At 40.7% G+C, this 24,074-nt stretch overlaps 1 protein-coding gene across 2 annotated transcripts in view; it reads left to right on the forward strand.

Moving 5' to 3' along the window:
* macrod2 (mono-ADP ribosylhydrolase 2) overlaps positions 1-24,074 on the forward strand; it is a 415,533-nt gene that overhangs the window by 320,143 nt on the left and 71,316 nt on the right. For both annotated transcript variants that reach the window (XM_008306138.1, XM_008306093.1), the window contains exon 8: positions 4,542-4,615. In XM_008306138.1, the coding sequence (XP_008304360.1) occupies positions 4,542-4,615 (74 nt within the window). The remainder of the gene's footprint in view (positions 1-4,541; positions 4,616-24,074) is intronic.

The raw sequence follows: 24,074 nt of genomic DNA on the forward strand, positions 1-24,074 counted from the left end.
AAAGAGAATGGGGCTAACAACACAATTTCTGCCTCAAGGGTAGAAAAGCTGTGCTGTGTACTTTTGAAGAATTCAGTCATCATATGTTTATCAATCTGAGGCCACATACCCTCACAGAAAATCTGTAGACTGTGTGCATGAAAAGGAAGAAAAAGAAAGACTGGAAATTACGAAGGCCTAAAATAACAGCAGGTTGTGGTATTCTTCTCACAATAGAAGCCCACTCAAGAGAAATAAAACTGGTGTGATCTGCAGTATGTGCCTACAGCCTACCCATATATTTGCAAATAAAGAATGGGAATGTATCACAGTGCAGGCATGTATTCGACTTGTTGACATCCTTTTGCTCAGTTTCTCAGGTGATGCAGCTACTTCTCACCACAGGAAAAACACCTTAGCTACACAAGTTTGTTGTGAAAGTTGACTCTGAAAGTTAAGTTAAAATAAATTTAGGATATGAAAGAGCTGCCATGCTGGCAAAAGTCAGAGCAATGGGCTTGCTTGTTCTTGAAGCCAAAATTTCCCCTAAGGCAGAGTACACATTTATATTTTTTTTTCCCTATGTTACAGTTCAGTGGATATTTTTGAACATGAACTTCTCCCTCGAACTTTTACAGAGTCAAGGCAGAGTTGTCTGTGGTGCAGAATGCAATCGTTTTTCATTAGGAACAAGTAACTGTGTCCTTTAGAGCTTTAATATCCAACTCAGTGGCTTTACTCTCATTTTCAGTTTTGTATGAAATACATAAAACCAGCCTCCGAGTCACCTAAGGTCTGGTGTAAGTGTTAATAAAGGTGGTTTTGCATACGACTAATAGAGGGGCCGGAGACCCTGTCACTTGGTTGCATCAGAGATTAGAGCGGGCTCTTTTTTTCTTCGTATTAACAACGGCCTACATGCCCAAGATCATAGGAATAAAATATGTGAATTCTGTTTTAAGATGAATCTTTCCTTTGGCGTAGCTCACTGGACATGGATGAAAATGTATCTTTAAAAGGAAATTAAATCAAGTCATCTTTCTCATATAATTTAATGATGCTTTTTAATTTGGCTTAAAATTAGTCAAAGGGATGAAATGATTGAACGGACACTAGCTGAAAAGATGTGCCTCGCAGTCCTCTGCGGTCAGATTCACTGATTATCTAACTTACTTCTCCTCGACCCCAATTCCAATTTGTTTTGGGCGCTCAACCTGTACCTGGTATCGACGTCAATCTTGTTGGCTGTGCAATACAAATGTTGCGTAATCGCATTGTGCCGCTGTACACCTTTGTTCACATGGCACGTGACAAAGGTCCCCCCTCTCCCTCCTTCTCTCTGGATGCTCTGCCTGGTGATGAAGTAGAGGAGCCTTCAGCAGAAATAACACTGCACCACCTGAGCCCTCATCAGTGGCGCTGCGCTGCACATATCCCATCAGTGCACCTCACTAAGACAAATCTCTCTGAGCCGGCCATATTCCCAGAGAGAGCCTGAGCCAAGTAGTGCAGGGACCCTGGAGGGCCCACCATCACTGTGCCTGATGCCAGCTCCCCACCACCTGACAGATTGGCTTTTACTGAACCCTCCACACATGGAAAATCATTCAAATGGAAAAGAATGAGACGGAGGTTTTGAGAGGAGAAGATGTAGAAGTAAAACACTGAATTTCTTCATTTTGTGTGTACTTGAGCATATAAAAGTGTCAGCTCGCTCAATCCCGTTCTGAACATCGTTCAGAAAGTGGATTTTGTCGACAGCGCTACCAACGGGGCTGTGACTCCAGGAGCCAAGAGGGGTGGTGGAACTGAGGACAGGGAGTATTTTATTATCTCTGTTCACAATATAAACATACTGGGCCAAGCTGACAGGGACAGAGAGGCAAAGAGAGAGGAGGTGAAGAAAGTTAAAAGTAGTGGATACTGTGGAGGAGACAAATGATGAGAGAAGAGCCGCTGATGCACTCGAACTGCTGCTGTTGACCTTGTGCCATTGATGTTACTGTCAAGCAGGGTTCCTCTGCCAAGCTGCCCCCAGCTGCGCTAACACCTTTTTCCAGCTTTCCATCTAACTCTTGTCTGTCAACTCTTTTCCGGTGTTGTTTATATCTATCATTCTATTTCCTTGTTACCTTTTTTTTTTTTTTTACTTCTCAAGATTGCCTCTTTTTACCTCTCTTTCTCCCTCCTTTCTCAGCTCAGCTATGATTAATAGGTCTAGCTCTCAAATCAATAGGGCATTTGTAGGAACTTCACTCTGAATAGATTAAATGTACTCAGTGCCATCTACTCACTTATGGTGACCAGAATGTACTGTTATTATGATATAAACCTGTTTTTAGCTTGAAATCTGAGGCCACAGAGGCGGGTCCTTACTTCTTTCACAATTTACCTTCTTGTTTCATTTGTTTTTATGCTTACTTTTCTGACACTTCTCTTCATGTGTGCTCCATCTAAACAGCAGGTCCTATCTCATGGGATCTGTTTTCCTCAGCTTTCTTGTCTTCCACACATCTGTTTGCCTATGTTACTTGATGTGCGAGTCGGAGTGTCGGCACACCTGCATAGGTGCGGAAACAGTTATTCAAAAGGGAAACATCAGCAGAAAAAGTGCTATCATTGTAAAGGTTAAGTGTGCTTGGGAGACAGGAGGAATCAGGTGACCTGCAGAGCAATTTGGCATTCTGGATTAAGTTCTGAGCACACAGCTCTTGGGGCAGCTTCTGAAGGACAGGAGCCGTGAACAGGCTGCGCACTGTCTGCAGACACTGAGCCATAGGAGCAGACTGACTGTCACTGCTGGCTGGTATGCAGCTCACATCTTGCTTCACCCTGAGCTTGAACAGGAGCTCAGCCAGGGCTCAGCAGCACCTCAGCCCCTCTTCTCTCCCCAGTATAACTCCTGTCAAGCTGAGAAAGGGGAGGAGAAGAAAAACAGAAAGAAAGAGAGAGACATCAACAGTAGTCAGATAGGTGAATGTGAGGGGCATAACACTATATACAGTATATCTTGACTGTCAAGGCAGTTGATGTAGAGCATTTAGAGAATAGTTACAGCGAGGCTTTGACAGCAGGTGGTCTGAGTGAGAGATGAAAGAATTCAGGAAATGTAGGTTTAAAGCTTCACGGCTTTTCATTTTTCTTTACATCCGACTTAAAGGATAGAGGTCGTCGCAGTACTTGTAAGGCTGTTTCATAGGTCACAGAATGTTACAGCTGTGGCAATGACCCAGGAAAGAAAAATATTTGAAAATGTGACCCATGCAATAACCAACAGGTTGCAATTGTGGCGTGGCCCTTGTATCGGTTGATGTGGGTTGAAATTGAGGTCTTGACCTCTGTGGTTAGAAGAAGAGACTGTCTGCTGCAACCTGCGGTCCCTTATGGAGGTCAGGGGTTATAAAATGGATGAGAGTCTAGTTTTAAATCCTGAACTGGGTCACCATCACTGAGAAAATAGGCCATGTTTGTTTGTTGGCTTCTGGTCTTCACTTTGCATAGGGCACATGGCGTTAAGGTTATACTTGCAGGGCGACTTCTAACTACCTTGAGGGTTTGTGCAGAGGCTTCAGAGTAAAGTGCTCATGTCAAGTATTGTGAAAGGCACAGAAAACCAAACTATAATTACTTTGAAATGAAGAGAGCTGAAATGCTACTCTGTAACAGATTGTCAGCTCTTTTGCTAATGGCATACTCTTCAGCTGTTAGCAAGGCTGGCCTCTATAGTCAGTCAGTGTGAGTGTTTTTTGGTCTTGGGAAGTTCTCTACAGTGGAAGCGAACGATTGTGAGATCAACATCCAGCAGAGATGGTTTCACATAACCAGACCATTCTGCAGCACTGAATAGTTTGGTGGAACAGAGTACTAGCATCATTGGATTTGCTAATTTAGAGGGGAAAAAAATGCATTACACAATTGGAAATTTTCAGTGTGGGAGGTTGCTACGTTGTTGTTGTTTCCTGTAGTGAAGGGGATTTTTTTTTAAAAAAGTAACATGTTTCTTTTTGCATCAATACATTGTGTTAATACATAGTTATGGTTTCTCTAATGGTATCTCGGCTGTGATTAGTATGGTAGTTCGTCACATTGCTTTTTTTTTGCTTTTTTGCTATTCTGACTTAACTACATACTCAACCTGGCAAGCTGATGAAATACAGTTGGTTAGTGTGAATAATCACACATCTAAGTGTAGTTTTCCTTATAAAAACAAAACATTAAGCAGTTCTACTTGAGGTGGTAATGAGTTGAGGTGTGAAAACAGATGTGTGTGTTTATATATATATGGATCTACACTTTGTTGCCCCCGAAATATGTTTCTTTGTGTTTTTTTTTTTTTTTTTTAAATCACTCTGCATCTGGCAACACACGTCTATGGCAGTTTTTCAGACAGCTGGTCTCATCTACCAGAGACAAGCAGCTTGTGCTGCTTTCCATTGATTTAGTAGAAATGCTGTTACCTGTGGAGATATCAGTTTGTCTGTCTGTTTGCTTGTCTGTTTTTGTCTCCCTCTGGCATCTGCATGTTGGATACAAGTGGTATTGACCCTGTTCTTTCTCTCTAGGCTTTCCCAATGAGCCTGCAGCTGACATTGCCCTGAACACAGTAAAGAGCTGGATCGAAGAGAATCCTGATAAGGTAGGACATGCCAGCAAAATGCATGTTCAAAACAAATAGCTGTCAATCTGAAGCCACTTATCCATGTATGAAGGCACTATCTATTCTGCGCTTTTGTTGATTTGCTCTGAGCAGAGATGATTGGACCACAACAGAAGCACAAACCCCTAATTGTCATGCATCTCAGCATCAGACAGACATCTAATCCACCTGCCTTGCTTGATCAACCATTTAGTTTGTGGTCCGCATGCATATCAAATTATAAACCAGTCGGACACTAATCAGGCCTTAAATGGTCTGTTGACTGTTTAATTGGTCTGTTCTGGGGAGAGCTATTAAACCCAGAAGAACATAAACACATAAGATGAAAAAATCTCAAATTGTTTTTTTGTATTAGATAAATGATAATTATATCTTCTGAAGACTAAAGGCATAACTATCCAGTTATTCACAATCAGATCTGCTGTCGCACCACTACGTATTTGGTGGAAAACACACATAAACACAATCATTTTGAGTGAAAAGCACAAGGAATGACATAATCTAACAAACAGATGATCGACTTTAATTTTAGCATTAGGTCACATAATCATAATTTAAATGACCACGAAAAATCAAGATACATTCGACTCAACTACAGGAAACTGAAATGGATGTGAGCATTATCATTTCAAAACCACCCTTTTTTTTAAAGGGCTACATTCTGCAGAAAGGATCTTCAGCACAGATATTATTTCTCTGCAGACAGTGAGAAAAACAAACACTGATGTGCTAGTTGACAGAGCTACCGTTTTATACTGGTGTCTGTGCTGCATTGCCTTGATGTCAGATTAGAACTGATTATCAAGTAGAACTCTGAAGCTGTCAAAGTTGTGACATTTCTTGTGCTTCACCCACTGTGTCAACACCTTTATATGTTATTATTTTGTAATGCATTAATTAACACGGTCAAACTCCATGACAAACTGTTGTGATGACTAAATTGAAGCTTGAACAAACTGTAAAACAAGCAATTATGAGTTAGTTACATGATTCTTTTACAGCAGTACTATTATGTCTATCATGATTTAAAAGGGGTATTTAATGGTTTGATGTATTTTCGGCTCATGATGATAGAATTTTGTCCAGTTGTCAGGAGGCTGTTTAAGGCGTTACAGAACATTTATCAGTTTTTCAGTCAGTGAGTGATGGTAACCTTCGGGGGTCATCTCTGTTTACTGTAGCGCTGTTTATATCTGTCACTGTGGATTGAGGTGTTTTATAAAGCTCGCAGCTTGATGCGCTACAGCATCCCTCAGCTGGGTGTTATGGATGTTACAAACAAGCAGCCAAATGATACAGTCACTAGATTACTTTACTGTTAATGTGTTAATGTTTGCGGCGCTTGTTCTCTGCCCGATGGTTCCTGTAACATGTAGTTGGGGAATCCATCAACTCTCTGGCACGGAGAAGGTTTCATATAGCTTATTGCTGTCTGTAAATAACAAGCTAATGTGCAAAGCTGACTTTTGTAGCTGTGTTGTTCCACATCCGAGATTGTTGCTCACCGCATTATTTTGTGATAGCTATCTCTGGTATGGGCGGATCAAGTGAAAAATTTTACAATTCATGGAGAGGGGCAGACATCTATGGAGGCTTCCCCGAACACTGTTTGGCAAAGCTCCGCGAGCACAAGTGGTGGATCGTCAACTCTAACTAGACCAAGAGTGATAAGCTTTTAACGAGATCAGAGAGAATAAAGTGATACATTTTACCCAGAAGCGCAGCAGTATTTTCATTACATTGGAAAGCATTCCAATCAAACCGCAGGACGACACGCACTGGAGCAGGAGGTCTTCCCTCCAATCTTCAATTCATTAACCATTGCTTAGTGCTTTGTTACTCTTGGTGCATTCCAAAACAGATTTTAATACATGATGTTAAAATATCCGTTTTAAGTAATTATGTCAGTTTAGTTTTAACAAGACAGAATAAAAAATTCAAGCAGAATTCTAATAAATGTCTAATGGAATTTAATAATGCCTGGAGGAACAACATGATGCCTTTAGTGTTAGCCCTGTTAGCATATTCTTGCACATTAAATGTTAAAATGAATTCTCCTGGCTTTGTCTGATACGTTTCTAAATTTAATTTGTCACTGCAGCTTTTACTCAATTCACACACCCAGTGTCAGCATGATTGATAACTGACATGACTCCGTTTTTCTGTATCAACTTAAAAGAACATTAGGACTTAACAGTTGTTTACTGCATAGAGCCTAAGAATCTATAAAGACATTCTGAATAGAAGCCTTAAGTCTACGGTGTTGTGCAAGTTGTTGTGCACATTCGTGTGTTATTCATTTTTTCAGTGTCTCTTCAAAGGCGATCGCAAGGTGATGAGATGCAGCATGCGATATATCTAAAGTTTCTGCATTTCTACAGTTGTTCATATCACAGATTGCGCACAGCTTTGTAAAGATGCGCTGAGAATGAGAGGTTTGAAACACAGTTTATCATGAATGGAACAATAGGGCTAGATTGCTCTGCTCGCTCACCTCCAGCTCTGTGCTTTCAGCCCCAAGGAGCTCGGGTTGTTGGCGTCCATGGAGACAAGTCATTTGAAGGCCATGATAAGGACCCTGCTTTGGGGAAGATATTGTGTTATTGTGGCTGAATGTTTGCACAATGGGCTGGCTGAGGATCTAACATACTGAGGGTGTCAGAGTACAGGCCACAGCTCTCCCCCCTCCATTGCAACCCTCTCCACAAACACACATTACAGTATGCGAGCATTGTCTGTGTACGTCTGTACCTGTGTGTTATCCAGTTGGGATGCATTTGAATCTAGCAGGGTGTAGGCACCCACACAGCCATTTGTCAGTAATTGCCCACTGATTGAAATGTGCACACAAGAGGGTCTGAGGTCTGAGGACACTCTTACATCAAATAGCAGAAAGCTTTGTGTATGTAGTGTGTGTGCAAGGTAGGACGAGAAAACGAAAAAAAACAGGATGGTGTGTGATTGATTAGCAGTAAGTTTATCTCCCAGGCCAGCACAGTGTAGCCCTGATGCACTCGCCAACACACAAAGGGCCCCAATGCCAGCGTGAAATTCACTCTTAAAAGCACCTAGACTTCCATTGTGGAAGAATAAACAGCCTCGCTATGGTCAGGGAGAACAGATCCTTTAATCTAGAGAGACTAGAGTGCATGAATGATCCTTCAGATCACAATAGATGAAAGAATAAGGGAGGTCAGCCTCTGCTTCCCTGTATCCTCCACACGAATAAATGAAATAGAATATGTGGGTATGTATAAACAACAGACCAGAAGGCTCTAATCTCTTCAAAAATGCATAAGGGGTTGCAGATACCGAGGCAGTGACAACACAACACAACCAGTTCTCCATATGGCATTGGAGCAGTTTCCTCCTGCTCACAGCACACATGCCTCTCCACTCATCTGGCTTTGGTTTATTTCTCATTTTCAGATCTAATTTGGTTTAATTCAGGCTTACATAGGTTTAATCTGCAGATGAAAAATGTGGTCTGACACTTTATTTGGCTGCCACGGATGTGCTCTGGATGGCCAAGCTTTTTAATGAAGCGTTTCGAGGGCCCAGCAGCCCAGCATTACTGACACAGTCTGAGCACTTGAGACAGATTGAGAGTCTGTAATAAGCTCTGCTGCACTGGGCTGCTCAGGACAAAATTGATGTGTAGAGATTTCACCTTTCAACATCACTCTGGTTTGGGCTTTAGTATTAAGCACTCCACTGTGCCAATGATGCTCCCCAAACAGGTGTTTACATCCCGGTTTCCTTTTCTGTCAATGATCTGTTTACCTTAGTAGCATTTGTCATTTAAGACACCTGATAATAAATTCAATCTCAAGCCAAGGATGGAGAGTTTGTGACAAATGTCAAGTGACTATTAGGAATAAATGCCATTTTTGTATGCTTTGTATGATTGTGTTTTTCTATGTGAATGGATATCAGTTTAGGAGGCTGTCTGCTTTTTGGCAGATGGAGCTATAACATGACAGCACTGAGACATTTATTGTCATTCAGCTGAATAAGATGGATGGCTACTATTACAATGACTTTATTGTGTGGTTCATCTTTAGAAAATGTGGATTACATTTTTGTGTATTGTGAACACATATATGGGGCTTATTTAGCACCCACTATACAGGGTGGTTAAAATTATGATGAATTTCCTGAGAGAACACAAAAAAAAGACCTGCCCCCTTTTTCAAGCCCTGTTTCATTAGCCCTGTGCAGACAGTGTAATTTCAGTGCAAGGTTTCTTTTATTGGTTATTCAAATGGCCTGAAGCATGATGCACGTTAAAGTGGCATGTAATACTGTAACGAACAGCAAAACTGAAGCACTTCATTATTAGAATCAAGTCAAACCTTGAATTCTTGTTTGTGTATTTTTACAGTGTACAACATGTATAGATTTTTTTGATAACAATTTAATTTCATAACAAATTAGTTTTCATGACGCATATTGAAAGTTCCTTTTGGTGTGTTGCATTGCACTCCCCTATATTTAGGCACTTTGAATCATCATCAAACATACTTACATTAAACTAAATAAAATCTAGAACATGTAGTGGAACAAAGGAAAAGCTACTATATAAATCATTACATGTGTTAAATAAATAAATAAATAGGTACCAGTTTCTTTCTATTGTAATCAACAATGTATTAATATACATTCTATATTGTTTATAGAAATAACTTGGACATGGTGACTGTTTGTTGATGACAAGAAGTTTCTTCCTTCCTTTCATGTATTTCATTATCAGTAATGTTATTTCCTTTTACATATTAAATTTCCTTGTATACATTAATACTTCAGTTAACCACAACATTAAAACCACCAGCCTAATATAAATCCCAATCACGCCAATAAAGTATCTCTGACTTTTCAAAGTATGGACTCCTCAAACCTCTGAAGGTGTCTGTGGTATCAGGCAGCAAGATTTTAGCATCAGATCCCTTCTGTAAATTGTGAGGTGGGGCCTCCATGGATCAGACTTGTTTTTCCAGAGCATCCCACAGATGCTCAACGGGATTGAGATTTGGGGAATTTGAAGGCCAAGGCAGCATCTTCGTCCCGTTCCTCAAACCATTTTTACAGTGCGGTAGGGAGCATTGTGCTGCTTGAGAAGGCCACTGTCATCAGGGAATGCTGTAGCCATGAAGAGGTGTATGTGGTCTGCTGCAACATTTGGTAGATGGTACATGCGAAAGAAACGTCCATATAAATGCAAGGAGTGAAGGACAGGAGGTTTCCCAGCAGGACATTATCCAGAGCATTACATTGCCTCTGCTGACTTGCCTTCTTTCTTAGTGCAACGTACTCACATCTCTTCCCCTTAGTTAATGACATCTGTGGATGCACAGTTGCATTGCACACATCAAGGTTTTTGGCTACAATTTAAAACCCTTTTGGCCACTTTTGCTAGCTACTGACCATTGTGCTAACCCCTGGGAACAATCCACAAGACCTGCCGTTTTGGAGATGCTCTGGCCCTGTCATCCAGGCATCCAAATTTGTTTTTTTGTCAAAGTCACTCACATCCTCACGCTTGCTTATTCATCCGGATTCTAGCACATTAACTTCAAGAACTCAGTGTTGATTGATGAGATGATGAATATTATTGACTTTAGTGGTTTTATTGTGGGCTGCAAGGTGGCTCGGTGGTTAGCACCGTTGCCTCGCAGCTAGAAGGTCGCCGGTTCACATACCAGTGAGGGCACCCAGGATCTTTCTGTGTGGAGTTTGCATGTTCTCCCTGTGCAGCGTGGGTTCTCTCTGGGTTCTCCGGCTTCCTCCCACAAGTCTAAATTGTCCATAGGTGTGAATGTGAGTGTGCTTGGTTGTCTGTCTCTAAGTGCAGCCCTGTGATAGACTGTCAACCTGTCCAGTCAGCTGGGATAGAGTCCAGCCCCCCGTGACCCTAGTGAGGATTAAGCGGTGTACAGATAATGGATGGATGGATGGTTTTATTGTTGTGGGTGACTGGTGTATATTTACTCAATTAGGAGCATGATATAGAAATGAAAAGTAAGCTTACCAAAATATGTTTAATTTATCTTGGTTAAACCAGTACAGTATCAGGTTTCAATTTTAAAGAGACTGTTGACAGAAAACTCCAGTAAGTTTAGGTGAGAGTGATGAAAGAAGCCCTCTACAGGAAAATACTTTAGGAACTAAAAGCTACTGGAACACAATCTACCACTAAATGAGGCAGTGCTTCAGCTCTCTCTTGCTGCATTGCCTCTTCGTGGTGTTTTTATTGTCTAGTATCCAGTGGAAAGTCTTTGCCAAGTGTTGCATCTGTAGTCAAGAGGGGCACAAATTTAGTGTGTGCATGCCTTGAGGATGCTGATGTGCCACTGATGGTTTGTGCAACTGACATGGTGTTCAAAGCCAGAACTGGTCTTTTGATGTCAGTGTCTAGCCCTTTTGAATTGTTTGCTGTGACTGAGAGCATCAGGGAGATATGGCCTGATCAGGAGCCTAGAGCATGCCTAAACACTCAATTCTGCATCCACATCCTATACAGTCTTGTGCGAATCGAGATATGCAGTTTGACCTAAGAGAATTGTATTCTCTCTTCAGCTTTTCTGTCAAGCACCTGCAGATTTGGCAGTAGAAAGGCTTTAGAGAGAGTGTATGAATGCCTTATTAGTTTTCTCTCTCAGAGAATTACTTTTCTGGCACCAGTGCTAATGCATACCATGTAGTCTAATACATTAGTGGCAGCCATTTGGCCCAAGGCAGGAGAATGGGGCTTTTATGGCTTTTATGATGTGAGGATTTTATTATCTGGCTCACTCTGGATAATATGATGTGTGCTCTTTGATTCCCTTGACCTCAGGTTGGTGTAGTTAAATACTACTAGTTTCAGTGTTTAAATAGATTTAAGATGATAGATCCAGTTTTTTGAACTGACACGAGTGAAAGTGGCTTCTTAAATGTTTAACTTTTAGTCCTGGTATGTTATCCTTGGAGGAGAAAGCAGGCTTGATTAAGTGCTCATGCTGTCAGAGATAAAGAAAAGTTTATCACAAGCAGCAAAATGCTACAGTATTTTCAGTGTTTATCTGAATGGTCTGATTGAGCTCTTGCCTTCAGTGAGAAATCCTTTCTGCACAAATGGGGATTAAGCCTATCATTTCTATCTATGTCCAAAGACCAAGGTGTTGCTTTACTCCTGGTAATTGCCAAATGATCACTTTATTCTCTGATTTAAGCTGACTGTGAGTCTTCTGCTCTGAGGGAGATTAATATTGAATGCCATGTTCATGTTCTGTCGCCACTTAGAATGAAAAGAATTAATAAAGGAATAAATAAAACTCTACTTGCAGAATTGATTGCATCGCTCTCGGAAAGTAATTGAAAAGTTGTTTGTGATAACAAGGTAGAGCATAAAAATAAAGCTTTAAATGTAATCGCTATGGCTGTTATTGAGGATTACAGCACTACCTAACAAATACCACTTTGTGAAATCATGCAAAGTGTATTTGGGTTAGTACGGATTTCTGCTGCTAGTTTGGAACAATGTTAAACACTTAATTCACGCTGAGAAAAACCTTGATGTTTACTTGTAAAGAACTGCTGTCTCTTATTCGCAGGTACTCTTGTACACATGCCCCGAGCCCACCAATAAACACAGCCCACCGCATTCTGACACATGGACACAAAGATATGATGCCCTCTGAGTTCAGCTCTTTCTGTTCCTGTAGATACTGTAGTCCCACTCCATGCTTACTGTGCTGGAACAAGCTATCTTAATGACATGCTAATTGATTTAGTGTAGCACAGATAGCAGTAGGCTGGCACACCATGATAAAGCAAGAGTGGGTCGAGCTATTGGTTCAGAAGAGGACAGGAGACTCATCAAACTCCAACTAGCTCATTCACTCTGTTTGAACACAATTTTACACTGCGGTACCCCACGCTGAAGCATGGAGACCTTTACTGCGGAGGTGTTTTGTGTGTGTGTGTGTGTGTGTATGTGTGTGTTCGCACGGTTTGCTGTATGCTCTTGTAAGTACACGACCCAGCAAGCTCGTGTTCGGACTGTCACAAGTTCAGACAACACACACACACACACACACACACACACAAAAAACAACTCTGCTGTGTTGTCACAAGAACGCTCATCACAGCCATTAATTATGTAGTCTATCTATGTCCTGCAGAAACAGATGAAGAACATTATGACCACTGCACTGTCCTCTTTCTCACTTGTGCTGATATTAAGCCATAAAGTCTGGGACACGCAAATAACCTTGGTGAGCATTGCCACTGTAATGAACTACTTACTGGTACTGCAAAAGAAAAGTGTACACACTTGTTTGTGAAGTGAATATGTACAGTAAAATGTATCACTTATAAAAGACTATAAAATTGGTTTTCACATTTTTATTTCATGTGCATCCAGCATTAAGTCCAGTTCCTCTAAGTCACAATTAAATCCTTTATCAAACAAATTAAAGTTTGGTTATTCATGGTTTCGAGTGATAACAGTTAGTTATGATAAAAATAAATAATTTAATATCGAAGCTTGAATGTTTGACGTTAATAGTAGGCTGTTAATCTCAGTATCATAGTGTAGTAACATTTTGTCTTTGGTATTCTGCAAGGATTCTGCAACAATTCCAACAGTTGAAAATGTTCTGGCATTTGAAGGACAAAATACTTATTAAGCAAATTATGTTGCAGCACAGGTTAGACACACCTTCCGTTTACACAGTACGCAACATGATTACTAAGGCACCAGGAAAAGAGAAGGCTGATTGGTGTGTAGTTAACAAGCCCATTAAGGAGTTTGCTGCAGTTTAATGACCTGTAGTCATCAGATTCTCATACTTTCTTGTCTCCCTACCAGTGTGTGATGTTACATAAGCAAAAGTGCAACATTTTTGACTTACGGCAAGAAAAAATATCTCAGATATGAAGCTGGAGATCAGCTGCATCCACCATTCAGCATTTTAGCTGGTGTACCACATAGTTTACTTGTGTGTTTACTCACAGAAAGGTAAGAAAATGTTCAACCCTCTTGTTGAAATATTTGTAGCTACAAGAGGTCACGGCTCTTCCATCATTCACAGTTGGTCATTATCCACCAGACCATCAGCAAACATGCCTTCAGTGTGAATACTGGGGCTGCTTGACTGCTGCGTGTCTGCTTCTGTATGAGGAGCACATATGCAGGACTTCCCAGTGCTACCGATGTTGTAGGGTTGAGGCTCAGTTCAGGGAGGAGGGTGGAGACCACCGCAGTGATTACTTTGGCTGTTGCTGTGTGATTGCACAGTCTCTGGCATGTGATTAGGGGGAATGGGCCATATCTCTCACCATCTCAAAGGGGGATCAAATCAGCCTCAAAGCCTGGCTTCAGGCGGTGGTGCATTTGAAAGTCAATGTTTTATTTCTAAGCATAAATTACTTGATCCGGGGACTTTTTTGCCCAAGGTTGTATTCAGAAGTAAGGGTTGCCGTAGTTAAAGGGGTGAAAGAGGGTCTAATGTTTGCATATGTCATGTCACACCTGTTCCCATCAAGTCCATGGCTTTTAAATCTGCATGCATTTTTAAGCATAGACTAGAATTATCAAATTGGCCACACAAATGCTTTGTCTGGACTTGTGTCACTTGTGTTTCCCAAAATCTTCCATTCAGTAACCTACATTGAACTCCTGTACTGACCAGCAGTATACAGAAGGCTATTCAAGATGAGACTTAGATGCTCATATTTCCAGTGAGGTTCAATTGATTCGGTGAACCAGAAAAGGGTGTCAGTGCTCTTCAAAGTTGTGTTAAAGGTTGAACCGGTGGTTTAGTTCGAGTCATGCCGAGTTGTGAGGAGCTAATCCCCATGCAGTTTACCTTTTTCTGACTGAGCTGTCTGTTGAGCTGCTGGAGGAGAGATGTTAAAAGCTTTAGGTTGGTGTGCATCATTACTAAGTGTCATTTTGGTAAACCAAAAGTCCCCTCTGAATATTAGGTCTCTTAATTATGTCATTGTTTGTCTGTTACCTTTTCCGTTACTGATGATCTTCACTGTGCTGATTGACAAGGGCATCTGTCTCTGTGGGGCTCAGCCAGCAAGGCTAGCACAGTAGGTGTGGTACATGTTGTAACTCAACAGGGTTTCGGAGATAAGTCTGGGCACTGAGGTCAGCTACGTGGTAAAGGATGGTGCAGAGGGTGATGAATAGAGCGGGAGGCGCAAGCTGTGTAAAGACTGTAGGACTACAATTTGTATAGTAATAAATTTAATGTGTAGCACCTCTACTCGCTGTTCTTTTCATCTTAAAACTTCACATCTTATCTGAGATGATAAAAGAAACTGCCAAAGAGCCAACCAGATCCTTACAGCCAAGCTTAGGCTGTAAAAAAAAATGTGTTTAGACCATTTTCATCACTGAATTGTTATACTAAGTGCACAGAGGAAGATTGGCGAAGCTGTGGGCAGGGGTGACAAGGCCTCCAGACAACCAAGTGTGTTTATGCCGCATTACTATGCAAATGCAAAAATAATTAAGCAAAGCGGCTTATTTTTTCTGATGTTTATAACGGCTGTGTATGTTAACAATGCGACCCAAGCTTGAACCTTCGTCAGAGCTGTCTCCTCTTTACCTTGTGCAACGTTCCCGGACTGCACACTATCTGCTGGCCTGCTGTATCCTCAGGCTGTCTGAAGTAATCAGAGGAGGGCAGCTTTAATTGCTTGACCCTGGCAGGATGCCAGGTGGTCTGGGATGGGTCATCACCTGCCCAGGGAAAGGTTGCCCCTCATTCTCTCATCACCCATCTTTCCCCTCCTTTTCTTTTCCTTCACCTTCTGCCACCACCAAGCACCGGCAAGTTGCAGTCCATTCTCTCAAGGGGTACTGCAAAGTCACCCCAGCCAAATGCCCGTCTTATTTTCAAGCAGCCATGCATCTAGCCTCAAAGAGTAATAACATTCCATTTGGAATAATAGCTCAGATTGGAATTGGGCCTGCCCGCTTTCCATAAACCTATTTCAGACAAAGGTCCCATTCCTATTACACAATGTCTGTCTCTATACCCTGGCATAAACATCTTAGAAGGTGCTGTTCCACGAAGGGAAGGGGTTTGTCTGACTTATGGCTGATACATTCATCAAGCTCGTGCCAAGCCAATATCACACTGTCAGGAGGGAGCATGTGGCATTCTATCACCATGAGAGGCTGTGACAGAACAAGTCCTTTTCCATTACACTCTCTCAGGGCAATCTCTGATATTGCCTCTCTGCTCCTCCGTAATGTTGTTTATTTCAGTTGTTTGCACTGGTTGATTCCATATTGCCGGGTTTCTCCACACTGCGGCCTAATCACTGTGCACCTAACCGGATTTGAGGATTACAACATTAGTAATGTACTGAAAAGTGTGGAGCTACTCCTGTCATTCGTAATATTTTTTTGGAAGTAACTGTAAGCTATAGCTATGTTGCATAATCGCCGTTAAGCCCATATTTCAGTGTGAAATGTCCTAATGGGTTAATAAACCGTATGTCAATTTCAAATCAATAAACACTGGTACATAAATACTATACACTCACCTGCTTTCTCGTTACAGGCACATTGGAGTTCAGGACACAAGGTTCTTCGATTTGTAACTGCCTAAACTCCTCTTTCAGATTTAATAGGCTGACAAAGGTTTTTCCCTCCTTATCCCAGATATATTAAAGAGAGCAGCTGATGCACCCAGCTTTTCCTATCACTCTGTATTCTCTGTGTTTCCTATTTTTTATTCAGAGGAGCCCGTTAAGAAGCTGTCGTCCTGTAGAGTGGTCCCCAGTACACTCCTGTGTTCTCCTCGCCTGGAGCACTGAATTACTATTTATGTGCTGAACTTTGACAGTACACCAGAGTCTGTCCCTGCTCAACCAGCATAGCTAAAGCAGTGCTGCTATGAGGTTTTTTTTACTTGTCTTCTGCTTTTATGACTTCCTCTCGGCTGAACAAAAGTTGGACTGGAGTGGGGTAGAGTTAAGTGTATGAAAACATGCTGTTGGGCTGCGTATCAGAGGCTCCTTCCATCTTCCCCCAGTTCCTTCTCTGAGTTTCGGCAATCTATAAATCCGGTGTCCAGTATGAACGTGTTTCTACAACTGGAACAAACCAATGGGATTTGCGCCTGTTTTTAATGACTGTTAACAGTCTCTCCTGACTGCTGAAATGAAAATGTACCCCTTCATGAAGTCATCGGATTAGATTTGTTCACAGTTAGGGGATAAAAAGCACTCTCATTCTGTAATGTGAACACCACAGATAGAGTTTTTCATAAGAGCTTTGATGGACATCAAATCTAATCTGAAGGATACAGAGCTAAAGTATTCTGGCAAATCTGGTGCTATTTTCTTCCTTTGATGCGCCGTAATTCCGCTTTCTCATCTGAAGAGGGCAAACCTCAAACTGAGCAGACAAGATTTTCTCAAAGAATGAGGTTATACTGCAGACATTCATTCTCCAACGGGAACTCTATTGATTATCTCATATGTCTGTCTGGCTATGGGATTTTTCAGCACTTTCATGCCAGAGTTTTCTATCAGATATTTGTCCTTACTTATAAAACCCAGAAAGTTCATGTTAAAAGTTATATGTTGATTGCCTTTTCCTCATTGCAAGCAGATATTAATGCAAAATGGCACAAAGCCATATTTTTATCCAACTGTCATCAATTTTGAAATGTCACAAAAAAAAACTAAAATAGTTTAATTCCACTCAGCTGCATTAAAGACAATAAAAGACCCGTTATGAGAGATCACCACCTTTGTGAGAAAGGCAGTCTCTGAAGTAAATATATTCTATTAATTGCACTGGTGAAGCTTTTAATGATGTTTGAGTGTGAAATAATTTACATAAGTCCCGTTAGATTTTCTAAAGACACGTTGTATCTGTTGTGCCGTGTGATTTTATTTTTAATTATGATCATAGCCATAAATACTACTTCTTAAAAATGTTTTCTAAAGTGCTTGTCATCTCTTGTTAAAATGTAGTCCAAGGGGTGAGGCAGAAAACATATTCTGGGACCATTTGTTTTGCAAGGAGTGCTGATCTGTTAAAAAATGGAATAAAACTGTGCTTCAAGCACACTGAAGAATAACAGTCTTTAGATAACACAGCTTCATCATGACAAACAAAGACAGTTAAAATAAATGGAACCAAATGAGATCATATGTTATCTCGGATATACTGATAATCATATCAATTATAAACTAAATTATTATTAATTAGAAATGCCTGTAGTACCCAGGTAAAAGTCATTCATCATGCTACTATGTTGATAATTTAAACGTGCAGTTATCGTTGCTGCATTACATTGTGACTGATACTGTGGAGCGTAAGGTGTAACCAGCCATATGTCCATGTCTAATGCTGTTACTGAAGTGTAGTGAAGACTTCTGTCAACACCTGTGCTGTGTTTTGTGAGCATCTAATGGCTTCTTGATGCAAACTGATGAAACCCTGTACGAGATTTAGCTTAGTTTAGCTTCAGGCAGGGAGTCTGAATGCAGCCTGTGCTGTAGTTCAAAGCATAACAATTATTAAATATGCTGTCAGCTGGGCTCTCACATTCATAGCCAAGCTCTTGGTCTGAGATGCTGTCCTGTATATCATAAAACAAGCCTGGATGTAATGAAGATAGACAGACTGTCTGAGCGATGACCTTCAGAACACGCAGAGTACACTTGAACTCGCTTCACTCTCCAAACACTGTGTTTGGAAGAGTTCTCTCCATCTCTGACACATCCACTTTGCATCTAATATCCTCGGATGTTTTCATAGCTCACCATTTATGTAACACTGGCTCCAGACTGTAGAGAAACAATTTACACAAGCCTTGTTTAAAAAACTACAAACTGCAAAATAATTACCCACTTTGTGTCTGCTGCTTTCAAGGCAAACTGAATGACATTAAAGCATGAGCACCGGGTAGCTTCAGCACCGGCACTTTTTCATCCCTGTCTGACAAAGAGATTGAGAAAGATCTCTGGAAGTCTTTGAGCTTTTTTTTGCCATTGGAGGTCTCTGAACATGACCTGATACGACCCAATTCATCCCCAGTCCCTTGATCAGCCAACCAGGGGTTGTACCAAAACCAGATTTAGCCGGTCACATCATCACTGAGACTTCAGATGTACTGTTGTCTAAACATACTACTGACTGGGTGTTTGTAGTCTGGCTTTAGCAGGGAGATCATTTCTTTGTACTTGGGATAGACCGATTATCTGCCTAGCCAATTGTTGTGGCCGATATTTGGCCTGTTTCCTACAATCAGTCTCTAGTCACTCTGTGGTTTCAGAAATGTCTCTGAAGTCAAGATTGCGAAAACTGAACAAGAAACACAATCCGTTGCCACAAACCGGGAAATTAGCTATAATAGCCGTGACTAAGGCTATGCTAATAGATAGTAGCTAAGTTTAAAGGCAGACATTACAATTGCCTTAAAACAGTGTCTGGAAAACGATATTTGTTAATGCTTTAAGATGTGGTCCTTAGTGGACAATAAAAGTGACCTGCAATAGACAAACTGATCAATCTCAGTCGATCCACATAAACAGAGAACATCGAAATTTAATCACTGCTATTTCTATTTGACTATGTAAGCAGTTATAGTCACCCTTAATAATGAAGAAGCCTAGTTGTGAATGACAGCTTGTCTGCTATCACATGCTGTTACAACAATACATATATATTGGTTCCAAATATTAGTTACACACGTGGACATGTGTAACGTGTGTGGACGTCCAGACGGCATGTTTCAGCTCCTTCCACAGATGTTCAGTAGGATTTAGATCAGGGCTCATAGAAGACCACTTCAGAATAGTCCAGTGTTTTCCTCTTAGCTATTCTTGGGTGTTTTTAGCTGTGTGTTTTGGGTCATTATCCTGTTGCAAGACCCATGACCTGCGACTGAGACCAAGCTTTCTGACACTGGGCAGCACATTTCTCTCTAGAATACCTTGATAGTCTTGAGATTTCATTGGACCCTGCACAGATTCAAGACACCCTGTGCCAGATGCAGCAAAGCAGCCCAGAACATAACAGAACCTCCTCCATGTTTCACAGTAGGGACAGTGTTCTTTTCTTGATATGCTTCATTTTTGCGTCTGTGAACATAGAGCTGATGTGCCTTGCCAAAAAGTTCCAGTTTTGTCTCTTCTGTCCATAGGACATTCTCCCAGAACCTTTGTGGCTTGTCAACATGCAGTTTGGCAAATTCCAGTCTGGCTTTTTTATGATTTGTTTTCAACAATGATGTCCTCCTTGGTCATCTCCCATGAAGTCTACTTTGGCTCAAACAATGACAGATGGTGCGATCTGACACTGATGTACCTTGACCTTGGAGTTCGCCTTTAATGTCTTTAGAGGTTGTTCTCAGCTCTATTACTACCATTTGTATTATCCGTCTCTTTGATTTGTCATCAATTTTCCTCCTGTGGCCACGTCCAGGGAGGTTGGCTGCAGTCCCATGGATCTTAAATTTCTGAATAATATGTGCAACTGTAGTCACAGGAACATCAAGCTGCATGTAGATGGTCTTACAGCCTTTACCTTTAACATGCTTGTCTATCATTTTCTTTCTAATCTCCTGACACAACTCTCTCCTTCACTTCCTCTGGTCCATGTTTAGTGTGGTACACACCATGTCACCAAACAGCACAGTGACTACTTGTAACCCTATAAATAGGCCGACTGACTGATAACAAGTTTGTAGACACCTGTGATGCTAATTAGAGGACACACCTTGATTGAACATGTCCCTATGGTCACATTATTTTCAGTCTTTATTAGAGGTACCATCATTTTTGCCCAGGCCTGTTTCATGAGTTTATTTTTTAAAATAATTCTGTTCAACCACGGTTCAGAAGCAATGTCTGATTTTCATTGCTTAATTTTCATAGAATTTTTATTTATTATTGCTTTTGTCAGATTCAAATTATTTCTGTGACCGTTGTGGGTTTTTCTTTCATTAACCGAGGGGTACCAACAATTTTGTCTATGTCTGTATCTGCCTTTCTTGATTATCAATAATCAGGATCTATAGTACCCCTAAAAAATACACATTGGTCTACTTTTTAATGCAGCTAACAAAGATACCTGTCAAGTTTGTGCAGTATGCATATGTGCATGTTTGTGTGCATATGCATGTTCCTACAATTCAGCAATATTCTGCTGTATTACATTACATGGGATTCATTGATTCATCCTTTTGCAATAGGAGTCGATTCTAAATTGGTCCAAGCAAGCGCAGCATCAATTTGAGTCACACAAACAAATTGTGTGTTTTTTTTGTTTTTTTTTTTTCCTCTGAGTGCATGCTGGGCCTTGTATTGTAGGCCTGAGAGGGCTGCAGCTGACAGCTTTGTGGTTTCGTCTGACAGAGGAGACTTATTTATGTCTCTCATCCTCTGTGCAGCCTCTCTGAAGGCCCATGCTACAAACCGCAGAGACTGCTCAGCTCTTGACAGGGTATCACACTACAAAGCCCTCACACCCATTTTTGACTGGCAGCAGCCAACCTCCGATTTCCCCGTCTCTATTGCCATGAAATCTTGCTCTTAGCAGGTTCTTGACATGTTTGATGTCGGAATTTTATGGTTGTATTATGAGGCTTCAACTACTGGGAACTAATGTTTCAGTCTGTGCCCTTGAATTTAGTAATGGCTCTCTGGACCAGCGGGGGATATTTCAAACTGATTTGAATTCGAAAATATGCTTTTTAATTTTTGTTTTCTTCAAATGCTTGACTTTATGGCAAGGACACAAACGGTAACAGTAAAATTACAATAATTTATTTTGTTAGTACTTTCCTGTCACAATATATCATTTTTATGCTTGTAAAAACAGTAATTACTGGCTGATGTGGATTTCAAAGTCTAATATTTCAGACAAACTGTTTGATTTGTTAAAACTGCTTCATAGTCCACCAATAATCGTGTCACAAAAACGGACACACTGAATGACTTGAGAGGAATAAATTTTGCCTCGCAGCTATACCTCGGTCTACCATTCATCTTGGGGTTGCAGTTCCAGGTGGGGTTTTGAGGAGAAAATTAAAAAGAAAATTAAAAGAATTTCAATTAAGCGATTTGCTGAATTGGAGGGAAAATGGCAGTGATGTGGAAAAGGCTTTTAATCTTGGTGAGCCACCTCTTGTTCCATTAAGTTCATATCCCCCTGCTTATCTCACTAATCATTCCTCCCAATGCCAGCAGTCTTGGCGATTTTTAATGAACCCATTATGTCCTGATTCAGTCCACCAGGACTGGCAGGAACACCATATGCTCATGAAGTGGGCTGGAAACAATCAAAGTACAATCAGGCTCTTGCAATGATGCTGTGGCCCAGTTAGAGATGTAGAAATATTACATGAGAGATGCCCAGAGTACCCGGGAGGTCAGAAAGCCTGCAGCCACGACAGTGAAATAAATACAGTGTCGACAAAACTCTATAAACTTTTTTTCTTGCCTGCGAGAGAAGGTATGACCTCGGAGTCGTTTGTGTCAAGCTGTTTGCATCATTAGAATGTTGTTACTAGAAGACTGTCAGTTCTGGAGAGGATATGGTGAATCATCTCTGTGAGAGAAACTCCAACTGAATGTAGTCTTCATTGTAACACCGCCCCAAAGTGTACGACAATAGCTTCGTGTGTTATATAGACAAGAACAGATGTAAATAACCGAAAGGGAAAGGGAAAGGGCTGCCTGCTGTTATTGATTGACAGTGAGGAGAAAGTGTTGTAATACTTTATTAAGATAAAGGAGGAGTCCTGTGCTGGAAGTGCTGATGATGCAGGCATTTATCCATTAATAACAAAGTGCTGAATTCAGGATTGTGTTCAGCGATGAGATCAGACTCCATCTTTCGTCTGTCAGTTTACTGTACTAGTCATTCTCAGCGTGTCCACCTCTGGTCTGATCCACTGTTTTTTTTGTGATGTTACACGCTGCTGTGTGGGCCAGCACAGTGCAGCCCACCATCTGCACTACAGAGGCTAAACGCACTCTTTGTTTTATTCATTCAACTCTTGTCTCACCAGACAGCCTGTGTGGGAAATTTTGTTTGTTAGATGTTTGTTGCTGTTTCAATGTGCATCAAACATGTTTGATTCACTGCTCTGATTTCTATAGATAAGTATGGCAAACTTCAAAAGACTTTGGGTGATTCATACTGCTCTGCCAGCACAATCAGGGACACACAGCTGCTCACTTTTGGTTTAGGGCTCAATAATGAAGTAGGTGTTTTATGAACATAAAGGCTGTGTGCTTTTATAATATAAAACAGTCCAGGTGGTGACTCAAAAGTCAGTGTTCTCACCTCTTGAACCTGCAGAAGCTATTTTAATAGCTTAGTGTGTAGCTACTTGCATGCACAATGTGTAGCCCATGTAACACATGAACTTATGGCAACTCTTCAACAAAAATACCTTCAATTGTGTATGTGCACAAAGTAGTTTAAGCCTTGTTGAAATATATCTAAGTGATAAAATAATAAATAGCTGAGCACCTAAATGTGCAATGCTAAAATATCAACAGGATTAAATATATTAGTGATGTTTTTTAATATTGTTCCCACCTGAGTTTCAACCTCAGTAAGCAGTTCAGTTTTAACTGTACATTTTTTAGCTACATTCAAGCTGTTTATTGTACTCAATTTTTTTTTTCAACGGAGGACATTAAAAACACCCCTTCCAGTGCATATCAAGTTTTGTTTTTTTTTTCTACCTTGTTATCAATTCCATACGTTTTTTTTTAACCCTCCTATTACCTTCAAATTTACTGACTTCTTTTATCCATGGATTTGATTTGACCGCAGCAATTTAAACCTCCAGAAAATATCACAGTTAAAATTGTTACCCAGGTTTGTGTGTAAATAGCCCTTTAAATAAAACTGAAAAAATAGATATGTCAATGACATATTTACAGATGTTGAACATTGAATGGGGTCAAATTGATCTCAAAGATAATAGGAGGGTTAATACGTGCTAGAAGACATGTTATGAGTGAAATAAACAGTTAACACCATGACTCAGCATTTCCACCTTCGACAGTCTCAAAAACACAGATTTCACTTTGGGGTTTTGTATGTCACAAATCTAAGAAACCAGTTCGGGCAACTTGCAATGCGGGGCTTTCTGTATCATTGTTCAGAGTTCAGTTCAGACATGTATGGCTGAATTACTCCAGTATTACAACTTGCAATTATGTAGCGTACAGTCGTTTTTTTTTTTTTAGCAGTCATAGGTCATAGCAGGATGGAGTTGTATCTAAGGCATTTTAAGGCAGGAATTGATTATTTTCATGGAGAAAAAAAAACAACAACTTCTGAATATGTAAGTTTGATAGATAGAGATGAGTTTTTAGGAGTTTATTCATTGACCTGAGAGGAAACTTTAAAATACAAGAATATTTTACATTTACTTTGCATTTGCCTGAAGCG

This window comes from Stegastes partitus, unplaced genomic scaffold (assembly GCF_000690725.1).
Source record: "Stegastes partitus isolate 25-593 unplaced genomic scaffold, Stegastes_partitus-1.0.2 Scaffold1, whole genome shotgun sequence".
Classification (NCBI taxonomy): Eukaryota; Metazoa; Chordata; class Actinopteri; family Pomacentridae; genus Stegastes; species Stegastes partitus.